The sequence below is a fragment of the Thunnus albacares genome, chromosome 20, assembly GCF_914725855.1.
Source record: "Thunnus albacares chromosome 20, fThuAlb1.1, whole genome shotgun sequence".
Lineage (NCBI taxonomy): Eukaryota > Metazoa > Chordata > Actinopteri > Scombriformes > Scombridae > Thunnus > Thunnus albacares.
This window is the reverse complement of record NC_058125.1, coordinates 11766008-11782861: the sequence shown is the minus strand read 5'-3', so window position 1 is coordinate 11782861 and position 16854 is coordinate 11766008. Positions and strand designations below refer to the sequence as shown.

Sequence of the window (16854 nt, the reverse complement as noted above, 5' to 3'; positions counted from 1 at the left end):
GGTTTCAGCAGACATTAGTGGCAAGGAGCAAAGCGGAGAGCGAGCAGGAAGCCGGCAGGAAGCTCCAGAATCGGGGAGGAAGAAGGGTAAGAGATGGCAGGGGCACAATGTTTAATCCAAAGTTCCTGTGGGCACCCAAACCTTGAGGGCAGGAGCACTGCTGACACAGCGCTGCCTTCAGCAAGAGGGGAACTTCTCAAACAGGCGGCACAAAGTAAAGTTTGACTTGCTGTTACCACAACAAAAATTCAACCCTTAAAGACAGACCATTAACAACCACTTGCCATGAGGTTGCTCACTGGCTTCTATTTGACTTTACTAACCACTGACAGGTTATGTGGTACTCTGCAATATAACCTGTGTGATTTGCCAGAATGAGTTTCTTTCTATGTATGAGACAGCCAGGTTACCATGTGTGGCCTTATCTAGGGCCCAATGGAATTAGGTTAGTGAACATATGCTACAGATTTCCATGGCAACAGGAATGGGGGAATCTGGAATCATGTCAGTTGCAGTGCCAATAGGCTAGTTTTTCTTTTGCCGCATCAGTGCACTGTTTCCCAAAGAAAGCCACACTGTGAGACAAAGCCTGCATGCCAAATCTATTCTACTGGCTTGGGGACTGACCTGACGCGGCCCCGTCTTCATCAGACAGGCAATAGCGAGGGAGGACGCGCTGAAATAATTCTGAAATAAACACTGCCAGTAATCATTTCTGGTTGAATCCAAGTGGACCGGTTTTAATCCAATTAAAGGGAGCAAAGCCAGTGGAATGGAGCTGCGATAAACGCCATCATCCATCATGCTGGGACAGTAAGAGGCACTGGGGTCGACTCTGGAGAGAGAAGACATTGACTTTAAGGGCTCAGGGCTCCCAAGGCTATTTGCAATGTAACACACTGGAGCTGAAATTATGCCTCTCCGAAGATACAGGTGAACAGTAAACCTACACAGAAAATGGTGTTGTGGGTAACTGTAGGTCGCCAATGCACACACCCTCAAAATCTCAACAACTCATATGCTGTGTAGGTTGATTGGTCGATTGAATTCCTATTGTAAGATGGGTCTGAAATAGAGATGAAAACTAATGTAAACATATTACATACAAGTATAAGAAACAGCTAAGTGAATGTCTCTGAGCGACCCCCGTACATGTTCGCCTACATGCAGCCTGCAAAATCATAATTTTAGCACAACACTGTGATACAGAGATAAAAATACTTTCTATTGATAAAGGAATTATAAAAAGTTCAGTTTCTGAAGTTGTGAATCATTGAGGGCTTACAAAACATCTCTGTTGCACATCTTTGTCTGGTTGAGTGGGTAGATTTCTAGAGAGAACCTTCGCATTCGAGGTACGGATACAGATTCAGCGCGTGCAAACAATGAAAACGAACCGAAATTACCCAAAGACAAGACTATTTCTGCAGTCTTTCAGCAAAGAAAAATTAGGGGGAAAAAAACATTTTTATAGGACAAGATATTAGAAGAATAAACTGTATGATAATGGCTGAAGTTAAGCGGGGCTCATACTGCTCTGTTGTTTCTATATTTCATGCTCTGTCACAGCTCAGCAAAGCTTGCCTAACATTGTTAGCCTCACACAGCAGTGTGTATAAGTGCATGAGAATGTGACTGCGAGTGTGTATGTCAGGGAGTGGGGGTAGATAAGAGGGCACGTTCCAAGTGCTAGTGCACAGTGTTTCTAAAACCTCTATTGTCAGAATGTGTGTGTATGTGTGTGTGTGTGTGTGTGTGTGTGTGTGTGTGTGTGTGTGTGTGTGAGACCCTCTCTGCCTCCCAGCAGTAGTCTGAAATGGTGTGTACGGTATATCTCTGCATGTCTGCATGTGTTTATGCGCTCAGCTGACTGAGGGTGTATTCTAATTGGTGATGGAGGCAGAGGCTCGTTGCTACAGAGATGCACAAATGTAGCGAAAGAGTCTGCTGAATAAAAGAACAAGTTTACTGTATGACGCAAAACTACACTGACAGTTTGAGCTACACTACAGTTTCATTCATGCGTAGAGCTATGGTTGATGGAAATGTGTTTAAGCAGGGGCTAAAACCGGCCCTGTCTATATTTTAAAGCTCTTAGAAGCATAAGCAATGGATGCCCTGACAGCCTTAACTGTTAAATGTAGAGCAACTGCAAGGAAAGCATTGACAGCAGCAGGCAGGAATCAAGAAAGATGAAAGCCCAACTGGAGACTGATGCTGAATAAATAATGACATCCATTGTGGGGAAATGTGATCGGGCTCTCTGAAAATCAATAACTAACAACCGGACCATGAAGCCCTGAGTGACTCAGCAACAACTTCAATACACTACAGGCGATCGATATCAACTGCCTGTTCTCATTTCATCGAGACATGACCCAAAAAGCTGAAGGAAAACTGGAGAGACTTCTAAACAAGTTTCTGTGAGGGCGGTTGAGGAGATCATCTCTTGGATTAAAGTCAGTCAACACTGCTGGATGAGGGGCACATTCAAACTGAGCCTCTTACACAGTGCTGATAGGCCTTTCGGTTTGTTGACAGTGATTCAGACGGCAATGACTGGAACAATGATTTATTGCAGCAGTCTTTCTTGTAGATACAGTAACTTAATGTATCTTTTTAATGCAGTCAATACAGACAAACACAGACTGTATGAATAGCATGTCTCTTCCACAAACAGTTTGCACTACAAGACATAAATCTTACTCAATTACATAGCTGCTGGTTGCTCGATAAGAAGTTTGTTCTTGGATAAAATCTTAATGGGAGTTATAGTCTGAAAAATCCAAACAATTTCAGACAAACTAAAACGGTGCCTCTATCCACAGTAGAGGCTATTTTGTGTGGATAATATATGAGTGAAACAGCACATCCATGAAGACAACTTTATCAAGATCTAAGAGAATGTATTCAAATTGCTTTCAATAATTCCCTAAATAAAAAAAAACAAACAAATCAAGCTTGATAAAGAAAAAAGCATGACAGAAAAATTACCCTTGGGCTGATTTTCATTGGGCTCACAGTGGCCAAGTCAATCCATTTCTCCAGGCAATCCACTCAGCACTGCCTAAATAGTAGCACACACTGTACAGCTGGGCTAGGAGGAATCAAGGGGGTGGGATTTTGGTTTACAAATCCGGCTTAGCCAGATTTCGGGTGCATCATAGAAAAACATCAAAATGCAGACTTTGATTAGATAAGCTTTGATGAAACAGTGGATTTGATCCATAGCTGTGAGGTTATTGAATCCTCAGCGAGCTTAACTAAAGGCCTGTGAAAGACTAAGTCTGCTTTATGTGAGAAAGTGGTAAGTTTCTCAAAATGAACAACGCTGATGAGGTGTCATTTTATAGCGCAAAGTGCACCTTGCACAGATACTGAAGCCAAAAACAGCATCAGCGCGATATCTTCCACATAATGCCTTCTGCAAGTTGTACTCTACACTCCCAGCTGGATATGACAGCATTGCTGTGTAATCCAACCCCACATCTCATTCCTACAGTGGCTTCCCCAACAAGCGGCCGGTCCTGCCCTGTGCCCCGAGTGCACTCAACTGAGAGATGTGTTGGCACCCGGCTGGCTAGACAGCGTTGGCTCTTACCTGCGCTCTCGATGAGGCAGCGGGTGCTGCTGCTGACGTGTGATGAAGGTGGTTCCCCACACCGGGCTGCTGTGGCTGTTCCTAAGCCAGCCCACAGGGGGTGACGATGGGTAGGGGGTGCTGCGGAAGCCATGGTCCGACTCAGTCTCTGCAGTGAGAGACGAGGCCGAGCTCCCCATCACCACGGCGATAGGGAAATAGTCTCTGAATGCTCTCTAAGAGGGGGATCTGTTTGTTTTGTTTTTTTCCCTAGAGCACAAAAGTTGACAAGGGGTCCACAGTTGTATTCAGCCAAATACTCTGATTGTAAAGAGGGTAAGAGGGGTTGTTTGGACCACAAAAGCAACCTAAATCGTGTATTAGCATTTGCGGTGAACTTCCTGTTGACAACTTTCTGCTTCACACAGGAAGCATTTCTTTCCACTGCTAGAATATAAACAAATAAAAAACCCAGCAACAGGGAATCAAAGATAAGGGTACTCAGAAATAAGTGTAATCCGCAGGTGGCCAAGTGTGCAGATCGGGGTAGATTTCCCACAGTGCATGGGGGGAAGAAGTTCTCAATTAAAATAGTAATTTGGTGTGTGGAGTGCTGATTCCAATTCAGGGTATTCAAAATACAATTTTCTCAAAGCAAAGGTTTATAATTATCTCTCTTGTAGACTTTAAGCTTGTAACAGTCTGCACCATGTCTTCCACAGTGCCATTCATAATTCCTCCTGCGTTCCTTCTGACACATCTCTCCAGTCTGTGCAGTCTCATGCCTGGTTCCTCTTCCCTTTGCACATGCTCAGAAGATCAGCGAGAGCAGGAAAACGTGTGTAGTGAAGTCAGTCAGCATCTCGGTGAACAAATAGTTCAAGGTTCATCCAGGACATCACAACAGCATCATGGTCCTTAAAGACAGCTAATAGTGATCAATAGTGGCATGGATCTTGAGTTATTTCAAATATGTGCACAGGAGGGAATCAATGCATTGCATTTTCTGGGAAGGGTGTTGGCAAAACTACAAGTATGCTAATATCCAAGTCTCATCTTTCAGACATGCAGCCTGACTAGCAGCTGCTGTGGAGGTTTACCGGTCAAACACCCCAGCTGCGTTTCTCCCACTGGATAAAATCTCATGTTTGAAATCATTGGGAAGGGCTTTCTCACAGATTAGACCTCTTCTGGTATGAACAGAATTTTGGATTTCCATATGAAAAAAGAGAACTCACATGAACTTCAGAAATTAACCTGAAAAAAAGAAAAAAAACCCACACGAATAAAGGGAAGATGTTTCCAGAAAGAGTTTTCAAGGCGCTGCTTTACCTTCAGTTGCCACAACATGAAGATGTTTACAGCTCAGCTTCAAGTTCTGTATAATATCCGACAAAATACCCGAGAGGAATGTTCCGTTTCAGGCTGCGGTGCTCTGCCAACACAAGGACGGGAGATGATCCTAGTTTCCGCTGTCTGTGAGACACAGCTTAATTTGGTTCTGATCCCACCGCCGAGGTCGGCCAGTCTAGTTCATCAACTTGCGCTTGGATTTATGTGGACTTGACAGCTTGTCATTGCAAGTCTCTACAGGAAAAGCAGCTGAATAAAACAAGTATCATTCCAGCGAAGCTGTGAAGGTGGAGAAACCACATTTGCATGCATCTTGACGAGTATCGATAGCCAGTAAACCCTGAGGCAAAAGTCTAAATAGAGCGATGTTCCGCTGTTTGTTGAATCTTTAAAATATATGGAATACATTTAGTATCAGCTGATTATTATGGAGATAATGCAGGGATCACATGTGCTAAAATCTACATCTAAGGTTTCCAGGTTGAGTGAATGTTACATGATAATTAAATGCTGATAACGCGCGCGCATATGGGCTTTCAATTTATCCTGTTAACAGCACTGCAAAGCATTACTTGTATAAAAAGGTGGTCTGTGTCCGTTCCCACACAGCGGTACAGAGGCCAGGCAGAGTACCGTGCAGGAGGCGACATATGGGCTTAGGAGACGTGAAAACAGCCGAGGAGGTTTCATCCAGAAAGGGGCACTCAGTCGCAAATTTCACCATCTTCCGCCGGGTCCAATCCAGCCTGCGTTCATCTCATATTTCCAGCGTAGATGGGCTGTAGATGCTGAGCCTTGTTGCCTTACATTACAAGACATCCTCGATCCAGTCCCGTTGTCGCCTTGGGTATTAGACCGCTCATAGTGTAAAACTGCTCCATCCCTTAATGCCTGTATTTAATGGTCCCATTATATTTTATTATTCTCCCGTTGTACATAATTTTCCCCACGGCATTTAATTCTCCCTCACTGATAGCCTGAGCGCAGTGGACGAGGATGCAATCTCCTCTATAACAGCGGATTACTGGAGTGTCAGCAGAGCGCATGCGCACTGGTCTGGCTAGCAGAGAAAAGCTGGAAGGCTGCGTTCAAGAGATTTAAATAAACCTCAATAGAGCCCGAGCCAGAGGTCTCACTCATTAATGTGAATAGAGTAATGAATAGTGATGGATGTCAGAGACAGCCTGGGCAGGATGAGGCATGTTCATCCTGAGTATACCAACTGTTTATACACCTTATGTCACACATTTGCCCAAATGAGCTGATATTATTCTACTGAAGAGGACCCAGTCTTAATGGTCATTGCCAGGGGAGGAAGTGGAGGGTTAACTACAAGACAGCGGTGACTGCGCGACACCCATCATTGCTCAACTGTCCCTGCACATTACTGAGATAAGCCTTCAAACTTTCCCTCTCCTCTCTCTTCCACTTCATATCACTTTGCTGACCTCATTCCTGATCTCTCCTTCTCTCTCTCTGAATTCAGTGTTCACCAGCAAGACAGTGTATAAAGCACAAGCCTAACCTCACATGAAATGACTCATACCACATACTGTTCTGTGCATCCTTTGTTGCATAAAGCAGTGGGTTAACCATTAGTTTTGAACTAGAAATGCAGTTCAAGCAGACTGACTGACTGTGTGGGCTGTCTGACTGTCATTTGTCTGGAAATCTTGCTTAACCAGGTTCATGGTGGTTACAAGGGTGTGTTCTTCATGCAAAGTTCCAAGCATGACTCCTGTTCCTGTTCCTTTGTTGAGACTGAAACTGGTTTGTTGCTGGGTAAACTTGATTGCAATTGCAGAGAAAAGTATAGCCTACAATAACATGTAACATGGTTGCCAATGTAGACCGACGTCCAAAACAAATACCAGAGTGTGGGGCGAGAGCTCTCAAGAAAGCCTGCGTCATTCTGATTGCTAGGAACAACCAGTTTATGAGCTTATAAGTATTAGTTATAAAACTCCATTTAATGTCCAAAAGCAAGGGCAGGTTGCACAATCGCCATCAGGTATTTTTGTTTAGTTTAGCCAAATCATGCAATATTTATTCAGAAAGCGCACACACAACTACAAACATAAATGCAGGCATAACTGAATTACTAAAGCAGCTTGCACAAATTGTAGCCATAAGATAGTAATAAGAACACTGTTGTGTAACTTTAAACAAAAACAAAAAAACTGGACATAATCCAGACACAGTCAGAGGACTGCAAGCCTTTGTTAAGGGTGCACCTGTCCAAGGGCCACCTGTCCCTCTGTAAGTCAGCACCCAGTGATACAGCAGCTGACACAGTCAGTGCAAGAGAGAGAGAGAGAGATTGGATTTCATCTCTATTCTCCAGGGACATAGAGGGGGAAGAAGGGGAAGGAAGGATGTGAGCTGATTTCACGGTACATTGTAAGTTATCATTTCTACACCACCCAAAATGTCCTGACTATCACAAGCCTTTTTTCTCCCTCTCTAGTGGACATGCTGAAAGCAGGACACAAATGAGAACCTGCTGCAAACTCACTCCTGAGCAGTCTCAATGAAATACTGTAAACATACTGATGTGGGTTTTATTTTTGACGTTTAGGCTATTCCACTACAGCCTGTCCTTCAACTGGATTAGCTGTGGTCAGGCCTCAGGTCAACAATCAATCCAGCCCCCCCAAGTGCCCATGAGCAAGCCAATGTATCTCTACTGTTTCCAGATGCAAGTTTACCTTTCCCTCTGACCTCCTTGGAACAAACTAGTCATATCAAAAGGTCCATGCTGTTGTAGTGTTGTCTTGTTCTGCACATTGAGGCGGCGGGAATAAGATAAACTCCTCAGCCGTCATGTCTAACCATGGTTAAATATACGCGGAAATCACTTAATCAATCTATTTGTGGACAAACTGTAAGCCTGTGAGCCCTGTCACTTAATTACACGAACATTGAACAATCCCATTGAGACAACGGGAGCAGAGGACGTTGGGGACCCTGTAAACAAAGACACTCTTTGGTCGACGTTATCGACGCTGCCATACAGCTGTGTACTTAGTGAAGTCCACGCACGAATCGGCTATTCTTACCTCAAGTCGGCTGAAGGGGAATTATTCCTGTTTTTCAGTCGTCTGCGCGTTAACTTTTCACAGCCATCGAGACGATAAGTTCTTCCCTTGTTGTACTTTAGCCACCGTAACCTTTCCAGGCTTTAGCTTCGCGCTCTCCGCTGCCGGAGCATGTTCCAGACATTTGTGACAAACACGTATATGTACAGTTTATTTTCACTCCGTCAGGTATTATCGAAACTGATGTGACCGTGTAGGTTTCCCTCAAACCGCCCAGGAAGGAAGGGGAATCTCCAAGGAGCAAATACAGAGCGCGCGTACGTCGAATGCGTACCGTAGATAATCTGCTACGCGCGAGCGCAGGTCGGCGTACGTAAAACGAATTCAAGAATGCGGGGGCAGAAAACTCCATTTCCCATGGACAACACGGACATTTTCACTAGGATATCCGGGAACGAATGTCGTTACCTTTGAGAAAAAAACAAAAAACAACAACAAGAGCAAAAATCAGTGTGTGATTTCGTATTTTCATTTCATTCTCTCAATCCACACTTTAAAAATTCTTGTCATGGCTGAATTTAAATATTAAATTTCAAATCTCAGACTAGTAAAGACCGGAGTCAAATAGTGGCACTCTGGTGCCATCTAGTGCCCCTATATTTGAGCCATCAAGTGTCTGATTTGAACCGGTATCAGCAATGTGTGAGCTGGGTCTAAATTCAATAAAACAGGTCATTTCACATACTGAAAATGTTTATGTCCTCCACAAGCTTCATAAAATATATTTGTAATATTACGGTTTTATCAAAACTACTCGACAGTGAAAGGTGATGTCATTGGATGCTTTTCATCTATCAGCCTCCGGTTTGCCCCAGTTTTAAAAACTACATTTATCCTCATCATCAATGGCTTACTGTAGGAGGCAAGTGCCATCAATTTGTTAACATGGAGCATATACAGAGAAAATATGTAGGAGCACTGACTCTCAATACATTTATTCTAGTCCACCAGAATAAGGCTTGTATATTAAAACCAATGCTCTTATTGCTAGTAACTGCTAGTATAATTCTATTAATAATTATTTCCGTTGTAATTATGCAATATAGATTTCTGTATTAAATTTTTGTTCAGTTGACTGTGTCTGTTTTTTTGTTCCTTCAATGCTTGTTCTTTGTACACAGATTCATATTTAGAAGTCATATGATATGATATGATATGATATGATATGATATGATATGATATGATATGATATGATATGATATGATATCATATCATATCATATCATATCATATCATATCATATATCATATATCATATATCATATCATATCATATCATATCATATCATATCATATCATATCATACTGCTGCTGTTGCAACTACCACTACTACTATGACAAGTGCTACTGGTACTGTCTGCTGAGCACGACTTCAATACATTTTTTTATTTGATATATTGTTGCATGTGTGAATGCTTTTAACCACCTGAACTGCAGCCTAAAATATATTGGCCCAATAAAAAAAATAGTTTGATATATTGTAGTATACTATGGCTGCTAAACCACTAATCACAGGGTACTATCACTTTCACTATTACAGTTAATACCAGTACTACAACTACTACTGGCACTACTACTTTTATTACCTCTACTGACCTACTTTACTATCACAGATGTTGCTCTGAGTAATACTCACTGTAATTAGGCACTACATTCTTCTGGTGGTTTTATTGTTGTCTGTCTGTCTGTCTGTCTGTCTGTCTGCTCTGAAACTCTTAAAGAATGATACAAGGGGGAAAAATAAAGAAACATCTTGTAAATCTTGCTCGTCCCATCACCGTGTATGGATGTAGGTCATATCAATTGCATCTTGAGAGAATGATTACTGTCCTGTATGAAATCATTATAATGAAAATCAAATGACTCCAATATTACAAGAGACTTTTGTCTTTGTAACAAACAATGAGTTTATGGTAACCCCCATGTTTAATCCATGGTTTTGTACAGTATAGGATTACTTGAATATCCTTGTATTTTTGTATTTGGTTCTATTTTTTTTGTTTCCATTAATCCAACTGATTTGTTCATACAATAGGTTTAAGTTTTCAGTTCACTTATAAGACGTCATGGTTGAAAACCTTTCTAAGGTCATTATTTTAACTCTATTTTGAGCTGCTATAGGTTATCATTTTTTAGAGTTAATTTAGCCTGCATGTTGTTTGGTTGAACCAGTTGAGATGTCTACTGTACCATTACTTTAAAACCCCCCAGTGAAATCTAGATTTCATCAGGATAAAGAGTAGCATGTGAGACATTCAGTGAGTCTGGATTATCTCCGTTAATGCCGGTGTCACCCGGGTTGTTTGAACCGGGGAAGTTCAAAGGATTAGGCCAATATCAACCGGGTTGGGTACTTCAGTAATGAGATAGCAGGGCAAAGTCTAGAAACCCATTAACGTCTTATTAAGATAATGGTCCTGTGCGCATTCATTCAGCAGAATTGACTTGGATTGTGTTTGTACCACTGTATGAATTGAAATGAAAGGAAGAAAAATCTCAATAAGGGAATTCAAGACACTTTTGAAGAGGGTGGGTGAATCAATGCGAATTATTATAACCTTAGAGGAAGTGAAATTGATTATAGGTCATTTCTCTGTGATACCCTTGAAAATCCCTAGGGAACAGACAGTCTGCCAGCACTCAAGAGACACAAAGTATCTGTGATTATAGTGATTTATCTCCAGGCTTGAGTGAGGCGGAGCAAAGCATCCTCTGATAGAAGCAGGGCAGAAGAGTTGAGAGAATGAGTATGGGCGGAGAAAGACACCGCTGGACGTTGTTTCTCACATGTCCTGTAGAGCTAGCGCCCACAGCGTCCATGCATGTTTGGATAATGTTTGTACCGGTGTAACAAACTAGTCAAATCTTCGGAAAAACACGACAAAAGTTAGCTAGTTGACTGTAGCTTACCCCAACTCGTCCCGGGAATACTTGTAAAAGGAAAAGAAGACTTCCCTCGTCAAGAAGGTATGAGAATGAATGCATCTTTGTACACTTCTTTTTGAACACTTGTGCACTTGTTCTTCGCCCGGAGAGAAAGAGAAGACTAATTACCACTACACTGGGTGAGTAACGTTAGCTACAGGGCAGAAACGTCTGAAAGTTGCTAGCTGGCCCACTTCAGTCAACTTTTGGTGTATTGTTTTCAAAGGCCAGTGTCGGTGCGTACACACTGTTGTCATGACAATGCTAGGGAAACCCAGCGCGAGGCACGTTGGAAGACACAAAAGAGCCAGCTTCAGTGTTCAGCTTTGCTTCACAGTTTCTCCCTCCAAAACTCCTCTAAAGTTTTACAGAAAGTCTATAACAACACCACATATAGTGCTGTTATTTCGTTTAACTTTTTTTTTTTTTGAATGAGAATATCAAAGAAAGACAGGCAGCTTTAGTACCATTTGGTCACTGGTATCCTGTGCCAGTGGAAAGAAGAGCATGAGCACTGTAGGGAGGTAAGGGGGTCAGAAGGATATGTGCAAACTGTTGGGCTAAGGTGTGTCCTGTGTTTATATGAGACAAATTGTGACCCTGCTAGTCAGGAAAGGGATGCTTTTAGTCGGCTCTTTGCTGTTTTATTGCCAACACACATGTGGAAACGACTGGCTTCCACAATAGAGAGTGAGCAACACAATTGTCTTAGGGGAAAAGGAAAAAGATGTGTGTGGGTGAGTGAGAGGGGTGGGGGTGGGCGACAATTGCATGAAGGACAAAAAAAAAAAGTGTGTCACTGTATGTTTCATAGGGCTTGTGTGCACATGTGTTTGTGGATGGTAGGAAGACGGGGTCAGGGTCACTCTACACGGTCATGGACTTATGTGAGGACAGGACAGGAGTGGGCGCATGGGTAGTGGGTCGGTTGGGACTTTGTTTATGTCACTCACTACTACAGATGTTACCACGCGCAGACAGTACAACACACCCAGACAGAGTACATCAGGCAGCTACTGGCATGTGTATGGCTAATGACAAGCAGGATAAGCTCTCCCCTATGATGAGTCATTATTATACTTGTTTATAATCTTGTGCAAGGGAAGTTTTCACAACTCCAGGTGCTTAAAGATGACAGTCTCATGGACCAGTGCCATACTTGTCACAGAGTGCGATGCCAGCAAAATATCCTAACATCAGCAAGCACTCCCCGTAAAGAACTGGGTGGCCAAAACACTAGGAAGACCAAACCACACCAAAGCCAGGAAGCTTCTTTTATAATTATTGTAATCTACCGCATATATATTTTATAAATCTAATTACCTCTAATTTTGCGGATGAGTAATATGCCCAAATACTTGTTGAACTTTGAAGCATAATCACTTCATTCAGTATCATCTTGCTGTCAGGTAAATAGTTAATATTTTTTCACTTTCAGTGCTATTCTGAAGTTGCAAAAGCAAATGCAAGAGAGCAAACATGTTTGTTGTAGTAATCTTTTCAATCAGAGCATAAGAAAGCTCAAAAAAGTGAAATAATACAGAAACTACCTCAATGAAATCCACAGTACATAGGCTTTATAACATATAGTGACAAAATTGGATCCAAGATAATTTTGCTGCATTGATTATTTGTCCTAGGATTTGTCAAGGATCTGTGTCAGCTCTCCCTCTCTCCTTGTATGTTGGGGCATGCAGCCGCATCTCCCCGGTCTGGCTTGCGCCCGCAGGGCCTGGGAGCACGCTGACAGAGACACATAAACATACGCACACACATACACTCAGGCACATGGGGTAACATGAACAAGCCGACATCAAAGATACATCTGTTTCTTATGCATGTTTGATGGGACAGGCAGGCAGCGGCTGGCCACTGCTCCGAGTTACAGTGCAGATTAGTATGCATGACTAGGTGGAAGCAAAGCCGTGAATGTGGATGACTTTGGTGAGGGAAAGAAGGTAGTTACAGATAGGTTGAACATGAGAAGAGAAATGAGACATGAGGAATATGTTGTACATTTTACTTCTTGTCTGTTTTTCATAATTCATGTTTAAATGGCATGTTGGATGACCCTGAGAGTAGCACCAAAAGCAGGTATTCATAAAAAATAAGGTTTGGTTAGCTGACTAAAATGTGTCTACTGCTAAGGCTAATGAAGGGAGATCTGGAGACCATACCACAGCGTATTCATAAAGCTGAGACACTAGTAAGTTAATAACTCTTTCCTCTATTGTGCAGTTGTCTTTTGTCCCTGCTGTTTGATGTATTGTTGGATTTTTAGCTGTGAGCAGCTGGTATAAGTCCCTTTGTCTGTCAGTCTGTTGCCCAAACTTTACCATTCTGTATGGTATAAAATTAGTCATGCTTTCAGCGCCTTCAGCGGACACGCCCCCGGTGTTTCAGAGAATCCCTATTGGCTATTCAGGAGAAGGCGTCCAACGTGGGACAGAAGTATTTGTATTCGTAGGTTTGATTTGTACTCATAAATTTGATTCATAGCTATAAACTTGGGATTCATACATACAATTGAGTTCTGTGTGAACAAACAGATGTATAACTGCAAACCTTTGTGCAAATCTTCTTTATGTACTCGCACACTGGAAATTATTTGTGCTCATCTTTTTCATTTGTTCACAAAATGTCATGCACAGCTACAGATCTCCTTACAGTTTTCGAAAATGAAATCCATGTGTTCAGATATTTTTTACACATTCAAACATTTGAATTCATCCGATCGAAACCTTTTTACACTTTCACACATTTGAATGTATTCATACAAAATGTTTTCACACGTTCAGATATGGTGTTACACAGCTACAATACATATGACCCTAATTTAAGCCCGTAATTCTGGGACACAAAAACTGTATCGGCTGGTTTCCCAGACAAGGATTAAATCCAGTCCAAGAACATTTGGGGAATTGGTCAAAAGATGTCTCCATTTATTTTTATTTTGTAGACTGAAAAATCCTGTCCAGGAAACACATTTTTGAGTTTATTGCAGTTGGTAATTTATAGATTTGCCACATCACACCTCCTGTCAAACTAGTTGATCGAGTCAAATTAGTCAAATGACTCAAAATGATCAATTGATTATCTATTAATTTTCTGTCGCTCGACTAATCACTGCAGCTGTAATAAAATTAATACATTAAAATTTCCATCAACAAAATATAAAAATAATGACGAAGAAAATGAGCGGTTGTTAGGCAACCAACAGAGACTACAGGAAATTACTGGCTTAATTTTCACACTTAATTTTTGTATTGATTAAATGAAGAACAAAACAACTACAAATTAATTAGTTAATTAGTGACCTTTTGAGGTGCTGCCGGGCGGACTGAACAAGGCTAGCTGTTTCCCCCATGCTTCCAGTTTTTCTGCTTAGCTAAGCGAACTGGCTGCTAAGTGCTATCAATACTCTCATCTAACTCTCTGCCAGAAAACAAATAAGCATATTTTCCAACAAAGCTCAAACTAATGTTTTAAATAGTAAAGTAATCAGTGTTAAAAATGATTGGATTAATTATCCGGCAATCGATTAATAGACTAGTTGTTTCAGCACAAGTTCTGTTTATTATTCAGGCTTCATCAACACAATGCAACTGTCCTCTTCTGTGATATTTATCAGTGTCCTTGTGCAGCACAGTACACATGAAGCTAAATCGAGATGCATGTAAAGGAAAGGTAACTGAGTTTGCATTTCTTGACCTTGCAGCACAATGCAGCACTCACTGTTAACATCCGCTGTCTCCGCTTTGCCAGAATCTTTCTATCCAATCAGTCAAAGCAGAGATTGGCTGCTTATCAAATTTTTTGACTGGAGCAGATCTTGGCACAGGAGGGCACACGCAACCCAAATTTAACTGAAGTTCACCTTCCGAAAACAATCAGCACTTTGATTCAAGGGAGCGTCCTCTCGGTGCAACTCGGCAGCATGTTTCCCTTCTCGCCAGATGTTCTGCTTAATTAACATGCAGGCTTGGGGCGAGAAAGGTGTCACCACCCATACACAGTTTATCCAGGTGCTGCAGCTCTGCATAATTACCTCACATCGACATGAATAATATTAATTAGATTCATGGTGCGTTTCCTTGAGTGAGAAACGGGTCAGTGTTATTGGTGTTGGGAAAGATTTGTGGGCGATGATGAAGAAACTCTTGTCTGCTGTGTTGAATGTGTTCTTAAGCAAGGAGTGTGTGTGTGTTTGTGAAGATGAAGATTATATCTATGGCATGAAGGACATTAAGTAATTAAATCAATGCAACAGCCATTCAAGTGTGTACTTGATGATGTGAACAGTTGGTAGTTGAACAGTTGAATAGGATCCATTGACAAGATGAACTGACAAAGATAGAGAGAGCTTGATAATCCTGACCACATATGTTTGCTTCAGTGCTTCTTCAAACTCTTTAGATGTCTAAGTATATACATACAGGAAAGACCAAGACAGCAGAGAAACCCAGGCTAGCTCTCTTTCCATCATAAATCACACAGTATGAGAACAACTTTGAAACTCAACACCTCACCATCTGAGAGGCCTACAGAGGCCCTTAAAGAGACAGAGAGGAGATGACAGATATAGAGGACAGAGAGAAGACAAGGCCATAGTTTGAGTGAGTTTACATCCTGTACATCTCCTGTACGCCTTTAAAGATAAGCGATGATTTTGAATGAGCGAAAGATAGCGTACTCCGCCTGCTGGTTCATCATTTCCCTCTCTTTTACAAAGTTCTCACAATATACCCTTGATGTAAGCTCTGCCAGGCTAACACGTGTGTGTGTGTGTGTGTGTTTTCTCAGGTAAAAGCCACACCGTAAGCGAAGGACTACTGTACCGACCCAAAACCTGGGGAGCCACTGGAGCCCCAGGGTGCTGGAATGGAGCAACTCCTAGAGTAAGAGAGATTACGTCTTTATGTGCCAAACATGTTTTATTGTGTTTACTGAATGAACTTCCTCCTGTTTCTATTTTTGGGCTTCCTGGAACTGTTGTTGCCCACGTTTCAGTTGTCTGCATGGCATTGAGACTGGAACAGCATTTTTTAGCGATATATGGTAGCAGACTGCAAATGATTCCAGCCCATTGCGTCTTTTGGATACTGTAAAATACAACTTTGAGAAGCATTGCAGGCCCTTCTACACAGTTCACTCAACCTTTGTATATGTCTCAAGCCAAAGCCATTTTGAATTATTAGACTCTGATTTAACACTTAGTGGCTCGGAATTGAGTTTTAAGGTGAGCTGAGGTGAGGACATTTAATCGAGAGCGTGAAGATCCTACAACATCTGGACAGAAACTGAACCCAAGCCCAGTTGCACCGGTCTTCTTGGACAATTCTTTTGACAGCTTGCGACATCATAACAGATGCTCTGTGTTCTTCCAACTTGTCTCTCACTGTTTTAGTAGGACAGGTTGATGAGGTGCTTGAAGGTTTACAGCCCAGCATGTCTGGGCATTTTGGAAGCCTGTTATTTTCTATTTTTAGAAAAACAGAACTTATCATCATCTAGTATGCAAAAGGTTGCCATTTGATTTGATGAATGGAGTTTCTGGGAAGTAAGGCTTAGATACACAATCTTACTGGCACAGCGAGGCAGTGAATGCAGGGAATATAAAGGAACCCACATATAATCATGAATACACTACAGTCTAAATCCATGAAAGCGCACACAATTACACGGAAACTTTGTGGCACAGAACCACAGATATTTCTACCTTTAGGTCTTCTTTTTAAGCAGTGAGTCAGCAGAAAGCATTAAAATGATGCCTCATGGAAAATGATGCCTCAGTGGAGCGATAACTGAAACGTCTGTATGAGGGCAGTCTTACACTGTTGGGGGATGGGGAGCTGATTTATCTAACCCTACATACCTCCAGTCCTTTGGATGACCTTTTCT

The 16854-nt window shown here is 41.9% G+C and overlaps 2 protein-coding genes across 5 annotated transcripts in view; one reads left to right on the top strand and one right to left on the bottom strand.

Annotated features, from left to right (window-relative positions):
* capn15 (calpain 15) overlaps positions 1-11015 on the bottom strand; it is a 42172-nt gene extending 31157 nt beyond the window's left edge. The window contains exon 1 of one of the 3 annotated variants that reach the window (XM_044337185.1): positions 10939-11015. Coding sequence is in view for 1 of the 3 variants with exons in the window: in XM_044337183.1 (XP_044193118.1) it covers positions 3602-3780 (179 nt within the window). In the remaining 2 variants the exon portion in view is untranslated. Of the gene's footprint in view, positions 1-3601; positions 5929-7992; positions 8259-10938 lie in introns of those variants that run through there. The other 2 variants (XM_044337184.1, XM_044337183.1) reach the window with 2 other exon arrangements.
* Positions 10669-16854, top strand: part of LOC122970856 (ankyrin repeat and fibronectin type-III domain-containing protein 1) — a 144604-nt gene continuing 138418 nt past the window's right edge. The window contains exons 1-2 of one of the 2 annotated variants that reach the window (XM_044337180.1): positions 10669-10995; positions 15757-15851. In XM_044337180.1, the coding sequence (XP_044193115.1) occupies positions 15835-15851 (17 nt within the window). In that variant the 5' untranslated portion in view covers positions 10669-10995; positions 15757-15834. Of the gene's footprint in view, positions 10996-11017; positions 11094-15756; positions 15852-16854 lie in introns of those variants that run through there. The other variant, XM_044337181.1, reaches the window with a different exon arrangement.